This window comes from Salarias fasciatus, chromosome 6 (assembly GCF_902148845.1).
Source record: "Salarias fasciatus chromosome 6, fSalaFa1.1, whole genome shotgun sequence".
Classification (NCBI taxonomy): domain Eukaryota; kingdom Metazoa; phylum Chordata; class Actinopteri; order Blenniiformes; family Blenniidae; genus Salarias; species Salarias fasciatus.
In genome coordinates, this window is record NC_043750.1 from 38901690 (window position 1) to 38914969 (window position 13280).

Here is a 13280-nt window from a genome sequence, read left to right on the forward strand (position 1 = left end):
GTTCATACCGGGGACACCCAACAACGGAGAATTTGCTGCGACTGCTTGGCTGCGTTTTAAATTTGAAGCTCAATTGGCCTACAGGAGGCTAAGCTAATTTAGCACTCGCTCACTCACACACACGCCGAGCACTTGTTGTTGATTGGGGCCTGGACTCTTTAATGATGAAGACAAATGAGCTCATTATTAAGTGTTTTCACGCGTGCACGTGCATCACCGTGCTACTGTACACCTCGGTGTGTGTGCGCGTGTGTGTGTGTGTGTGAGGGTGTGTTGACTTTAATGGCTGCGTGTGCCTCGTAGATGTGTGCGTGCACATGCAAATCTCAACCTTTACCTTGTTAAAGCGCCGTCTCATGAGGTTAATTGCTTCATTTAGCCCGAGTTGTTGAATTTTCCCTCTTTTAAAGGCGGCTGGCTGTTGCGCGCTCTCTTGATTGCGTGCATGTGTAAACCGTGTTGGTGCACACCAGTGTATCAGCCCTCTCCATCACAAGAGAAGAGACGCTCAATTCCCACTTTCTCTTAATTGCGTTGTGAGTCCATATGGCTGCGTTGTACAATATCACGCTCTTGATTTCTCATCATCGCCAGCGATTATCAGATGCTGTTCATTTGCGTATTTACCACAAGACGAGAGAGACGGTGAGAAAGGGGAATCTCTGAAACTAGATTAACGCCTAAATGCGTTTTAATCTAAAGAGATCGTTTGGTAATGAATTCACGGCTAATGGCGTGTTTATTACCAGAGTCATGCATGTGGATTGTAATATAATGAGGCCTGGGGAGAGTCTGCAGGGAGAGAAATGTGCACAGTGATGCTGTGCATGCAGAGGCGATGCTGCAGTTCCCGTGCTGGGCATTAGGGGGGGCTAAGAGACGGGGGCAAAACATGCTCAATGAGTGGAAACATGCAAAAAAAATGCCAGAATCATGTTCAAAGCTTAGCCCTGTTATGGATCCCTCCACTTTATTGATCATCCACTGGTCACAGAACTCACTTCCAACACTGGAAGGTGATTATTTATCAATATGCACACGCACATACGTTCAATAACAAATTTAAATACACTTGTTTTTATAAAATAAAAAGAGGGAAGAAAGAGACACATTAGGTGATATTAAGACATGCAGTGACAAATATAAAAAATAGACATTTATTCTTCCTTTTCTGTACAAACATACATGAACACATATAAATATATAGAAGTAAAAAAGAGTGTATTTTTAAAATACAAAGCTCGAATTGTACAGTTACATTCCATCATAACAAAACAGGAGACGCAGCACAATATTCAAGTGGTGTTTCTTCTTTTTCTTTTTTTCTTTTTTTTTTTTGCCTCGTTCCACAGACGCTGTACAATACTGTACACTGGAAAAGCAGGAATCAGATCGCACGAGCTGTTGGTTTCCTCCCCATGGAGGCGCTGCTGTAAACATTACAAATGAAGAAAAGAAAGAGCGGCCTTCGCTCGGCGGGTTTGGAAATGGCGAGTTTCCGAGAGCAATCCGTTCTCGGAGAGAGTCCGCCTTGACGCCGCGGCGTCACCTCCGTCAGTGTTTCACTGTCCCGAGTCTCTCGGCACGAGACGAGCGGACCTGGTAAAAGAAACGAGACGAACGACAAGCCGTCGAGTTTTTATACGTTGGCACAGAGTACAAGCGTTTACGGTGATGTGGTGAAATGCCCCGCCCACCCCGCCCTCCCCCCGCCTTCGCCACGCCTCCTCAGTTCTGCCTGACGTCCTGCAGCAGCTTGTTGATCTCGTGCACCAGCTCGCTGGCGTCCATGCCGGCCTCGTGGCGGCTCTCGCTACGCTTCCCGCCCTGATGGAAGACGCCGTCGAAATCGTCTTCCTCGTAGTTTTCCGGGATCTCCTCCATGGCTGGCAGCCACTTCAGGTGTGGCGGCTGTCCGTTGCTGGAGGCGGGATTGGGGGCGGAGGACGAAGCGGAGGAGGAGGAGGAGGAGGAGGAGGAGGAGGAGGACGGGTTGTGATTGGACGCCACAGATCCACTTCCTGGGTTCAGGTAGTGGGTGTTCGCCGCCCACGCTGCCACTCCCGGAGGGTAGGCGGGGCCTTTCCCGCCGGGCAGCAGCCCTCTCCTGTTGTCCTGAGGGACGGCGCCACCGCGGGCGCTCGCTCGCTCGGTGGTGGACGAGGACGTGGGCGGGCTGGTCTCGGTGCACTCGGTGTAGGAGTCCACATTCGGGGGGAGGAGCCGCTGGAACACCGAGTTCATCTCTGTGAGGAGGGAGCCCGCCCCTCCTCCAGCCACCTCGCCACTCCCTCCTCCTCCCGGGGACACCACGCCCCCGGCGCCCGCCTCCTCGCTCCCGGGCTCCTTCCCGAAAGTGGAGAAGCTCTTGCGGCGCTCCGAGTCGACGGAGGACTGGTCGTCGTCCATCGGAGGCTGCTGGGCCGACTCCTCGCCGGGGATGTACATGTTGTTGCGGTAGTCGGCGGAGGAGGCAGGGGAGGAGAGGGGGGGCATCCAGCACTGGTCCGAGTGTCCCAGGACGCGACATTCATCCGTGCACAGTCTCATAGCTGCAAGGAAGAACAGGAAAAGAATGTCAGAAATGTAAAAAAAAATCCCCTGATTTGTACAAGTGTATAATTTCCTGACAAACTGAATTAATATGTTAACTTGAGCTTAAGATAAAGGAGCCCTTAAACATGAAGAAGCTAAACGCTGGTGGACATCCCCTCTTTCAACACACAGAAGACATTCTAGATATTTTAGAAAGTGTCTTTGCTCTTTTTTTCAAATTTTAATTGAACACCTTGGAGCAGCCAAAGCCTTGGACCCTCTGCAGGACTTCTGCGTTACTTTAAAGGGGTCCCACGTCACAGTTTTGGAAACACTGTTTACTTTCATTTTTTTTTTTTTTTTTTTTTATTTTATCCAAACTGACACAAACACACATTCACATCAACAATTAAACTGATCTCACCAATTGACTTAAGACGTTTTTAGTCGAAGCAAGTTTTATGAGATAACTCAGACAAAAACATGAAAACTCTTTAATGAAATCATGAAATCAAGAAATCAGAATCATGAAAACACTTTAATGTTGTTCTTTAGAGTTGGGAGAGGTATGAAAGGTTGATTGATTGATTGATTGATTGATTGATTGACTGACTGATTGATAAATGTTGCTGTGAGGACAGAAATCAAACCTTCACTACTTCTTTTAATTTCTCAGATAAACTTGCCCTTGGCGTTTCACGTGTGTGAATCTAACTTGGACTAATCATGTCTTGAAGGACTGTGGTCACATATGTGGCACGGTACAGTAGTGGTTTGCACTGTTAACTCACATGTTGAATTCTCCTGCTTTGAACGTTGATGATTATTCATGATGGTGATTTGGTTCGAGGGAGAATATAAGTTTGGGGTCTTTTCATGTTGAGTTTACATGTTCTTCTGGAACTCTGGTTTCCTTCCACTTTTAAGGCTGATGGGTGTCTGTAAGTTGGAATTCTGAATGTGAATATGTGTTTTTATTTCACTCCGAGTTAGACTGTCTCCCGTTACAGTAAGTTAGAGCCACAGAGAAGATGGATGAATGAGTTGAGTCAAGCGCTCTGAGGTGAAAACACAGTTCAACAGGAGGACAAGCTGCTACTTTTCCACATGGAAATAAGTCCAGTGAAGCTGTTACGTCTGACAAGCCATGCCTGATTCTGTTGGAGTGATCCATGTACAATACCTGCTTAATAATTCATGCAGCACCGCTTAAATCTTTCATTAATGTCAAAATCACTGCTTGGCTCAGTTGATTTTAGTTTCCCTGCTATGAGGACCAGATTGAAGCATTTACAGCTTCCAGTACGAACATCCTGCCGTTGCCAGGTAGGAGCAAACAGCCCCAAAATAAATAAACAAGAAGCACCCAAACGGCATTCAAGGCAGATGTTAATGTAATATTTGGCTGCTCTGCCAAGTAAATCCACATCCCCGACTGAGGAGGAGACAGGATCCTGCTTGTTAAGTTGGTTTATCATATCCAGCATGAATAGCCCCGTTTGCCCATCTAAATAGAAAAATCTAAACAAATTAAATCTACTGAAGAGAAACAGTGGTAATCCTCCCTCTTGGCCTATTATCTACCTCTTTACCCCTCCTCTTTTCTTCTATATTAGCATAAAAGATAGCAGAAGGAGGAGGGGAGGGGAGGAACTCCAAGTCTTTGTCAAAGAGGGAAAAATAGGAGATAAAGAAAAAGACTGTAACTGTCCACCAAACCTTTTATCTTAATGAAAATATGAAGACCTTAAAAAAAATATAGTGGGGGGGGGGGGGGGGGGGGGTGAAGAACTGTAAAGACAGATGGATGGATAAAGAGTACAATGGAGAGAGAAGGGTGGTGAAAGAGAGAAGGGAGAGAGAAAGAGAACAAGAGAAGAGATAAGGACAAAAATAGGAAAAGAGAGGGGGAGAGAGAGAGGCAGAAAAGAGAGAGAGGGGGAGAGATAAGGACAAAAATAAAAATAGTGGGGGGGCGTATGAAGCGGTAGAGAAAGGTTGATGGCTAAAGGGTTGAAGAAAGAGACAGAAAGTGCAAAAGAGAGATGCAGAAAGAAAAAACGATTTACAGAGAGGGTGAGAAAGAAGACAAAAAAGATGGAGAGATAAGAGAGAGAAAGAAGAGACAGAGATGGGAAAGAAGTAGAGAATGGTGAAAGATAGAATAAGCAAGGGAGAGAAAGCCAGAAAAGATAGGAAGATGAGAAGACGGTGAAGGGAAGAAAGGAAAAGACAGACACTTTAAAAAGAAGAGAGGAAAAGGAAGTAAAGAGGAAGTGAGAGAGAGAGAGAGCAAGAGAGAGAGAGAGAGAGAGAGAGGGGGAGAGAGAGAATAACAGCATTCTAAAAGCAATTACTATGAATTCTCCTCAGTTCAGACATGAAAGCGCACCACTGTCACTCACCGGGGGGAGAAAAAGAGAGGGAGAGAGAGGAGAGAGAGAGGGGAGAAAGGAGGAAAAGGAGGAAAAAAAGGAAACAGCAGCCTGAGACGCATACCGATGAGTGACAGGCGACTCATCTCCGCTCCGGGGAGGATTTTACAGACACGACTCTATCTTAGGGGCATATAACGCACACATGCACACACACAGTCCCGCAAACAGCCCGACACACTGTAACCTCGCTCAGTGTGATAACGAGCGTGGAAATGAGGGCTGTGTGGAAGAATGGGCCACACTACAATGGGGATTGTGTTGGCAACAGGCTGAATGGAATAGCTGTGAAGGCAGGTGTACAGACAAATGATGGACTCGGGGCCCGGCGCTGTCCATGGTGCTGAAATCACAGGGCCGGGTGTGGTCCGCGGGCATGTCGGCCCACGTCCGCGCCAGTGGGAAAAACAAGTGCACCGGATGTTTTACAGCTACAGAAGTGGAGCAAGATAATCAGAAACCTCTGCAAAATGAAATATGAGCTGAGGTGCGATCAGCCTGTGAAAGGTGAAGCGACAGTCGAGTGCGAGCTGCTCCTGTCGGAGGTGTGAGCTGAGCGGTATGACTCAGCCGTGTGAAGTCATATCTCGAAGGAAGGTGCAAACGGGACAACGTGGTGGTGGTGGTGGTGTTGGGGGGGGTGGAGAGTGTTTGGACATCTTGGACTTGGTGAATTGACTAACCTGGGTGGAGACGGTGGTGCATCTCGAGGTGCATCAGGTCAGAAAAGCCCTCCCCCAGCAGCAGCCTGTCCACGGGGGACTCCCGCCCCATGTCGCAATCACTGTCCCCCGCCTCGCTGTCCCCACGACCACTGTCCTTCAGGCTGAACTTGTCCATGTCTTGTAATGCATACCTGCAGAGGTCCATTGAGAGAAAGAAGAACAGTGTACAAACACATGAGTATCATCTGCATACAAGGAACTTTTGTCACAAATTAACTCAAACATTTCCCATGACCAACCTTTTGAGTTTTCCCACTAACTACAAACCTGTGGGACACCTCATAACTCATCCAAAGAGCATTTTCTGTTAGCTTGATCCATTCAGTTTTGGAGCATTAGCAAGAAATTGGTTTATGTGTTTCACTTAACGGTTTTCATTTTGTAATAATTCAAGCCAGAGGTGTTAAAAACATTTCAGTTCAGGGGCCACATACAGTCCTATTTTATTTTATGTGGACTGGACCAGTAAAGTAGTGCCAAAATGACCTTTATATTTAGGTTATCAGGTCTCAGTGTCTGCTATTCTTAAGAAAACTGTTTAAAAAAAATCCTATTCTTTGACATTTTCACAGTTTGCCCGGCTGGTTTGTTGGGCCAGATTTGGAGCCTCTTGTGGACCTGCATCGGCCCATGGGCCTCATGTTTGACTTCCCTGTTTTAAACAGAAAGGAAAGAGCACTTAAAACAATTTAAATAAAGAAAACTTAAAATCCACCTCTTCAGCTTTAAATTTGATAAGATATGGGGATTTTCCATTATTATTGTTGTTATTATGAGATTTCATGTTACTTTTTAAAACAAAAAAATTAACATTAGATCACCCATTTTAATGTTATATCTAGTCATTTATCACACTTTAAAGTGTATTTTTAACCCATTTTTATTACTCTAACTTCAACTTTTAAAGTTTACTTTTTAAGAAACTATTTAGTACTTAATGTTTGTTTAAACTTGATTTTGTATTCTAAACTTATCAAGTTTCCTGATTAATCATAAAGTTGAAATTTGTGGACTGGACGTGGGTGGGGTGGACGGGACCTGTTTTTCCCAGAAATGAAGGGAGCGCCTCCCTCTGTGCCCACCCTATCACCACCACCACCTGTGATTTCTGTCTCTGCTTCTGAAAACCATGATTCATTTCTCTTTCTTTCATTTTTTTTCCTGCACTCGTGAGCAGAACAAATTTATTTTGCAGGTTTAAATAAATCACTCCGTCCTCCGAGAAGACTAATGACAAATAAATCCATCACATCAGAAACTTTGAGGCTGCTTCTGGAATCTGTCAAATCTCCACAGACACAAGACTGGAGCCCGTAGACTCCACATGCAGGTAGATCCCATCAATAAACCCATCCCGGCAGCCACCGGGGGCATCAATAAATCTATCATCCACACATCATAAGGGAGTATTATGATGAAAGTAGTGATGGATGCAGACTTCACAGCCCATTTTTTATCTTCTTTTTAAGAGAGAGAGAGAGCACTGAGCGCTTCGTTGTGACATTCAGACAAATGACACTTTTGAACTGAATGACATCGGTGTGATAACAAAGTGGACCGTTAACAAAAGAAACGAAACAAATAAATACATTTACACATCTACATGTAGCTGATTGGCTGACGGGCAAAAAACTTCACGACGGGTTGTTGGAACATGTGAAACGCAATGGGGAACAAGTGGCTTTAAATCAGATGTAAACAGAAGATGGGGGAAGGGGAGGAGGAGGAGGGGTAGATTACCTGTAGCTGCGGGAGTATTTGTTGCCACGAAAACTGGGTCTGGGCTGGTACTGGCCCTGATGGAGCATGGACAGAAGCTGTGAGACTTGCTACATCCAAAAAAAATGACAAAACAAAGAAAATAAAACAAACAAAACAAGGAAGGGAGGGGTGGGGTGGGGGGTGAATAACAGATGGAGAATTGAGGAGGGAGGGGGGAAAAGAGACAGGGACAACACAGAAGACAAAATAATGGATGAGTAAACACAAAATGGATGATGGAGAGGCTGCTGAAAATGGATGAGACAAAATGGATGGCATTAAAACAAAAAAAAAATCAGGAGAGAAGGAGGGGGTGCGTGGGGGTGCGTGGGGGGGCTAGATGAATATGGAGACATATGACTGAAGGGTGAGTCACGGTTGAGATGGAGGTGACGGGGTGTAAACAAGGTAAAGACAAAGACAACATCTATAATCATCAACAGTTTTAATGAGAGTCAGTTTGAACTACAGGGCAGCGCTGATCAAGTCTCTGTCACACACACACGACCAGACGAGCAGATCCGTTCAAAAGAGACGAGTGTGTGGAGGAGACGGAGGCTGAGGAGGGAGGAAAAGGGTAGAGAGAGAGAGAGAGAGTGAGAGAGAGACTGATGAAGTCTCAGCGATGGAGAGGAAAGAGGAGGGTGAGTCAGCGAGGAGGGAGGGTTAGAGAGAGAGAGAAAGAGAGACGGGGTAAGTGGGGATAAAGAGATTGAAAAAAAGAGGAAGGGAAAGAAAGAGAGAGTATAACGGAGAGAGGTTGGCAATTAGAAAGAATGGCAGAAAATTAGGAATAAGGGAAAATGGGGAAAAAAGGAGAAAATAGTACAAATTGAGGAAGAGAAAGAAAGAAGAGTGGGGATAAAAAGACTGAGCAAAGTAAAGAGGGAGAGAACAGAGATAGAGAAAACAGGAGAAAGAGAATAACTAATGTGGGCAAATGGAGAGAAAGAGGGAAAACAGGAGTAGAAAAGGAAAAAGAAAAAAACGAAAAAGAAAAAACATTAAATAGGGAGAGAAGGTAAGAAAATGAGAGAAAGGGAGGGTATGTGCTGATAAAAAGATTGAAAAGCACAGAGAGAAAGGGACAGAAAGAGAGAGAAAATAAAAGAAATACGGGGGATCCGGGGAGTAAAACGGCAGTGAAAAGGGAAGAGAAAGAACGACAGAAAGGAGAACGAAAAAGTTGAAGTGAAAAAAATGATGGAAAAGAAAAAGAAAAACAGAGAGATGTTAAGAGTAGAAGAGATCAGAGAAAGCCCAGCAAGGAGAGCGGTAACAACACTTGAAGTGTGTGTGTGTGTGTGTGTGTGTGTGTGTGTGTGTGTGTGTGTGTGTGTGTGTGTCTGTGTACGCGCGTGCGCTCGCACTCACCTCCACCGGTGGCGTCGCGTGCGCCAGCTCCAGGGCGAAGCTCTCTGGGATGTGATTGGACGAGATGGTGACCAGGCTGTTGAGGGACTGGCGGCTGTGGTGGTTCTGGCGGCTGCCCATCTGGGCCCGGTCCATGGGGGGCGTGGCCGACGGCGAGCGGTGGTGCGCCCTGATGGGCAGCGTGCCGTTGACCGTGGGCACCAGGGTGATGTCGCCCTTGTGGATTTGGCGCGAGGGCTTCTTGGGGTGGTGCTGGTGGGTGGACTCTGCCACCCGGCAGTTGTAGGAGTGGCGGGTTTCTTTCTTCTCACGGTTGCAGCGGGCGGCGAACACCACCATGATGACCAGGAGCAGGGCACAGATGGCCCCCAGAGAGCAGATGATGATGAAGGACAGGTCGATTGGTGAGCCCCCCTCGTCCTTCACGGGCACGTGGTTCTCCATGTTCTCGTTGAGGATGATCTTCAGAACGGCTTTGGCACTGAGGCTCTCACTTCCCTGATCTCGGACCACGATGGTGAGGTCGGCATGCTCGTGGGGGAAGTTCTCTAGGCTGGCGTTGGCGTGGATCTCACAAGTTCTGGGATCGATCAGGAAGAATCCCTCCTCGTTGCCGCTCACGATGGAGCAGATGAGCTCGGCGTTGACCCCCGTGTCACGGTCAGTGGCCCTCACCGCCGTCACCAAACTTCCTGCCTCTAAGAACTTGGATGCATGAACATCTGAGGTGAAATTCCACAGCTGGGGGACAACGATGACTGGGGGGTTGTCGTTTTCATCCAGAATATTCAGGATCACTGTGGCGTTGCTGAGCAGCGGCGGTTTACCTGCATCTTTGGCTTGCACGACGAATGAGATGCGACTGACGTCCTCACGATCGAACGTACGTAGTGCATAGATGGCGCCGTTTGAGGGGTCAATGGTGACGTAGGTGGAGATGGAGCTCCCATGAACCGAGTTCTCCAAGATGGAGTAGCTCACCTGTCCATTGGCGTCCAGGTCTGGGTCCGTAGCCATGATGGAGGTCAAGTATGCCCCAGGGGCGTTGTTCTCCGACTTGAAGATTTCGTATCGCCCCTTCTCAAACCGTGGCGGGTTGTCATTTTCATCAGTCACGTGCACGGTGAAGTGTTTGACTGTGGAGAGGCTGGGAGTCCCCTTATCCTCCGCCACCACCGTCAGACTGAACTCTGACCTCTTTTCTCGGTCCAGAGACACGTTGGTCAGAATCATGTAGTTGTTCTCATACGTTCTCTGCAGCTTGAAGAAGCCCTGACCGTGGAGTTTGCACTCCACCTCTCCATTCAGCCCGGAGTCCAGGTCCTCCACTCTCACGAGGGCTACGAACGTGTCCAGAGGAGAAGCCTCTGAGATGTACGCTGCATCCCCGTTGCCCTGCGAGGACATCAGGTTGATGCTGATGTCTGGTTTGTTGTCGTTCACATCCACCACTTTCACCAGGATCTTACAGTGAGCCGGCATGGAATTCGGACCCATGTCCTGCGCCTGCACGTCAATGTCGTAGGAGTTAACCGTCTCATAGTCCACGCGCCTGATCAGGGTCAGGTGTCCGCTGTCGGGGTTGATTTTAAAGGTTTCCATTATTTTAGGGGACACGTGACTGCTGAATGAGTATACTATTTTGGCGTTCGTGCCGTCATCCGCGTCTGTGGCGTTCAGGTCGATGAGGAGCGTGCCAACAGGTGAATTTTCGGGTAGATTGATGACATACGAGGACTTGTCAAAAACCGGGCTGTTGTCATTTGAATCGGCAACACTGATTTTGAGGAGGGTCGATCCGGTTCTCGGGGGAACGCCCCTGTCAGAGGCTGTGTATTGAAGTTCGTAACCGGAGCGCACCTCCCGGTCCAGCTCCCGGAGCACCACCAGCTCGGCATATTTAACTCCGTCGGTCCTGGACTGGATGTCGATCTTGAAGAAGTTATTCGGCTCGAGAGCGTACGTGTACAGTGAGTTCTCCCCGACGTCGGGGTCCGTGGCGCTGTCCAGCGGGATGCGCGCGCCCACGGCTGCGCTCTCGGAGATCTCGATTGGGATGACGGCGCGCGCGAACTGGGGCGCGTTGTCGTTGATGTCCAACACTTCCACCTCGACGTGGAACAGCTGGAGGTGCTCGGTGGGCAGAGTGAGCACGTCGAACTGGATGGAGCAGTTCAGATTCTTCTCGCAGAGTTTCTCCCGGTCGATTTTGGTCCTGATGCTGATCTCTCCGTCCTGTTCGCGCACGGTGAGAAAAGACGAGCTGCCTCGCTGCATCGCCCTGAAGCGGAGCGACACCGAGCTGGGAAGTTTGGCCAAAACATCCGCGACGTCCTCCTTCAAACGGGCGATCACCGTGCCAACCTTCTGCTCCTCGTAGATCTGGTATTTCAGCGTCTTCCCTCCGACGTGTTGCGTTACCAGCGCAAAAACAGCCACAACTTTGCACAATCTTGTTAAAAAGAGCCCCTTCATTTTCCCCGGCGCACAAAAACCAGCTCCAAATGAATATCCCTCCAAAAGACAGCGCAGATCACTTCCAGTTTTAACTTACTAAACGCTGCGTTCGCTCGATCCACGGCTGCATCTCGTTTTCTCCGTCAAAGCGAGAAAAGAAAGCAGTCGAAGCTCGCTCAAGTTGCACAAATTTCCATACAAGCATCCAAATTTGTTTTCTATCTGTCCTCCCTTGTCAAACGGATTTGTTGCGTGCATCCAGTGTGCGGGAGAAGCAGCCGACTGGCTCAGAAACGTGTGCGTCTTTCTGCCTCTCCTCCGCGTCTCTGCTCTGTGCGCCGTGCGCTCTCCTCCGCTGCCTCTCTCCGTTTGAGGCGCCTCTGCATACAGACTTGCCCAAAATAACCCGCCTCAAACCAAGTAGTTGTACATCACATCAGCCTGTCCCCCCTCCTTCTTTCTCACATCCCGGGAAAGACAAACGCTTCTCAAATCAAAAGCTGGCTGGTGGCCACTCCAACTCCAAAAGAGAAGAGAAGGGAGGCGCATGAGGGGAGGAAAGGGAGAAAGTCGGGGGTTAAAAAAAAAAAAAAAGAACTCCGCCCTGTGGGGTTCACTCTCGCCACTTTTTCAGAGTAACGACTGTGCATCGACAAAAGACGGGGGTGTGGGGTGTATAAACTTAGGAGGAAAACATCCATTCAAACAGCTTAAGCTGCCCGTTATTCACTGCTATAAAACCACGGGAAGGTTTACGCGTCTCTCGCTCCGGGTCTGTTCTCTCCAGACAGCATGGAGACACAAAGAGTCGAGATTCCCAAAAGAGGTGACAAATAAATAGTTACTGCAGTCATCATTTCAGAGCCTCGAGAGGCGCAGACTGCACAGAGGACCTACAGTAAAGCCAAAGCACCAAACCCAGCCAGAACCAGCTGTCACCTCTCACTCCTGTTGGATGAGTGACGCGCTGGGAGCGCAGGCATCAGCGCGTCTGCATGCCACCAAGCTTATACCGCATCTCGTCTTCTTCTTTGGCTCTTTCAAGTGGCAGCTGACTACCCCCTTTTCTCCATGCACTGGCACTTTGTAGTAGATGTTTTGAGTGCAATGTATTTTTTCTCATGCGCCTCATCCGTGGCTGTCTGCGGGTGAGAGAATAAGCCGGGTAAGCCGTGTGGCGAATCGCGTAGAAAGGGAGCCGGACTCTAATGAATGCCTTTAAAGAGTTGGTCACGCCGAGGAACAGCACCGTCCCCGTGCACAAATCTGTTCAACATCATTTCATGAGTTCCCGCAGGATGGAGAGTTTTTTTCTCTCCTGATAAGGAGCCGAGCACCCGAGACTCACCAGTTTGGGCACGCATAGTCTGTTTACCATGTGCGTTTCAGCGAAAAAAAAAAAAAAAAACGGTCTCATCCCTGTAAGTGCGCGCATACATGAGTTCAGAGAGTCAAACAGAGAGGAGAGGAGTGTGGAAGCGAGTGAGATCTGAGGTTTAACGAATGTGCACAAGTGGGACCAGGCATTCTGGAGACCATCTGGCGTGGTTTGTTTGGCACCGGGACCCGGCGATTACAGCCGACCAAACACGGCTCCAGCGGAGCCCCGAACCCATCACAACTGTGAGGAAATGAGTTGTCATGGGGGATTGAAGTGCACCAAGCAGCTTTTCCAGATCAATTCACCACATTTTACCCTCTTTGTGCGCGCGCACGTCAAATTAGACACAGAGGGAACGCACCACAACAACATAAATACAGAAATTACACAGGCTCCAATTAATAAAATCAAAATTCTAAGAAGATGTAATCAAGTGCTGGTGGCCATCTGGAGATCTACTAAGAGTCTCAGTTTTAAAAAGACTAAATCCATCACTGTTGAACCGCACTGATCTTTTTTTTTTTTTTTTTTTTTTTTTAACAAAAGCTACTTTCTGAATCTTTTTTTTTTATAATCAACCATAGGAAGTAAACAGATAGCTACAAAACTGCA

The 13280-nt window shown here is 48.0% G+C and overlaps 1 protein-coding gene across 2 annotated transcripts; it reads right to left on the reverse strand.

The window, feature by feature from the left end:
* Window positions 1-1026: 1026 nt before the first annotated feature.
* Window positions 1027-11333, reverse strand: pcdh18a (protocadherin 18a). Of its 2 annotated transcripts, none has more exons than XM_030093820.1 (4): window positions 8831-11333; window positions 7436-7491; window positions 5654-5826; window positions 1027-2552 (listed from the first exon to the last, which is right to left on the reverse strand). In XM_030093820.1, the coding sequence occupies exons 1-4, from the start codon at window positions 11303-11305 to the stop codon at window positions 1729-1731; spliced, it is 3528 nt and encodes a 1175-aa protein (XP_029949680.1). In that variant the 5' UTR covers window positions 11306-11333; the 3' UTR covers window positions 1027-1728. The 2 variants fall into 2 exon arrangements, with proteins under 2 accessions (XP_029949680.1, XP_029949679.1); XM_030093819.1 differs by having other exon boundaries at window positions 7436-7524.
* Between the last annotated feature and the right edge of the window lie 1947 nt (window positions 11334-13280).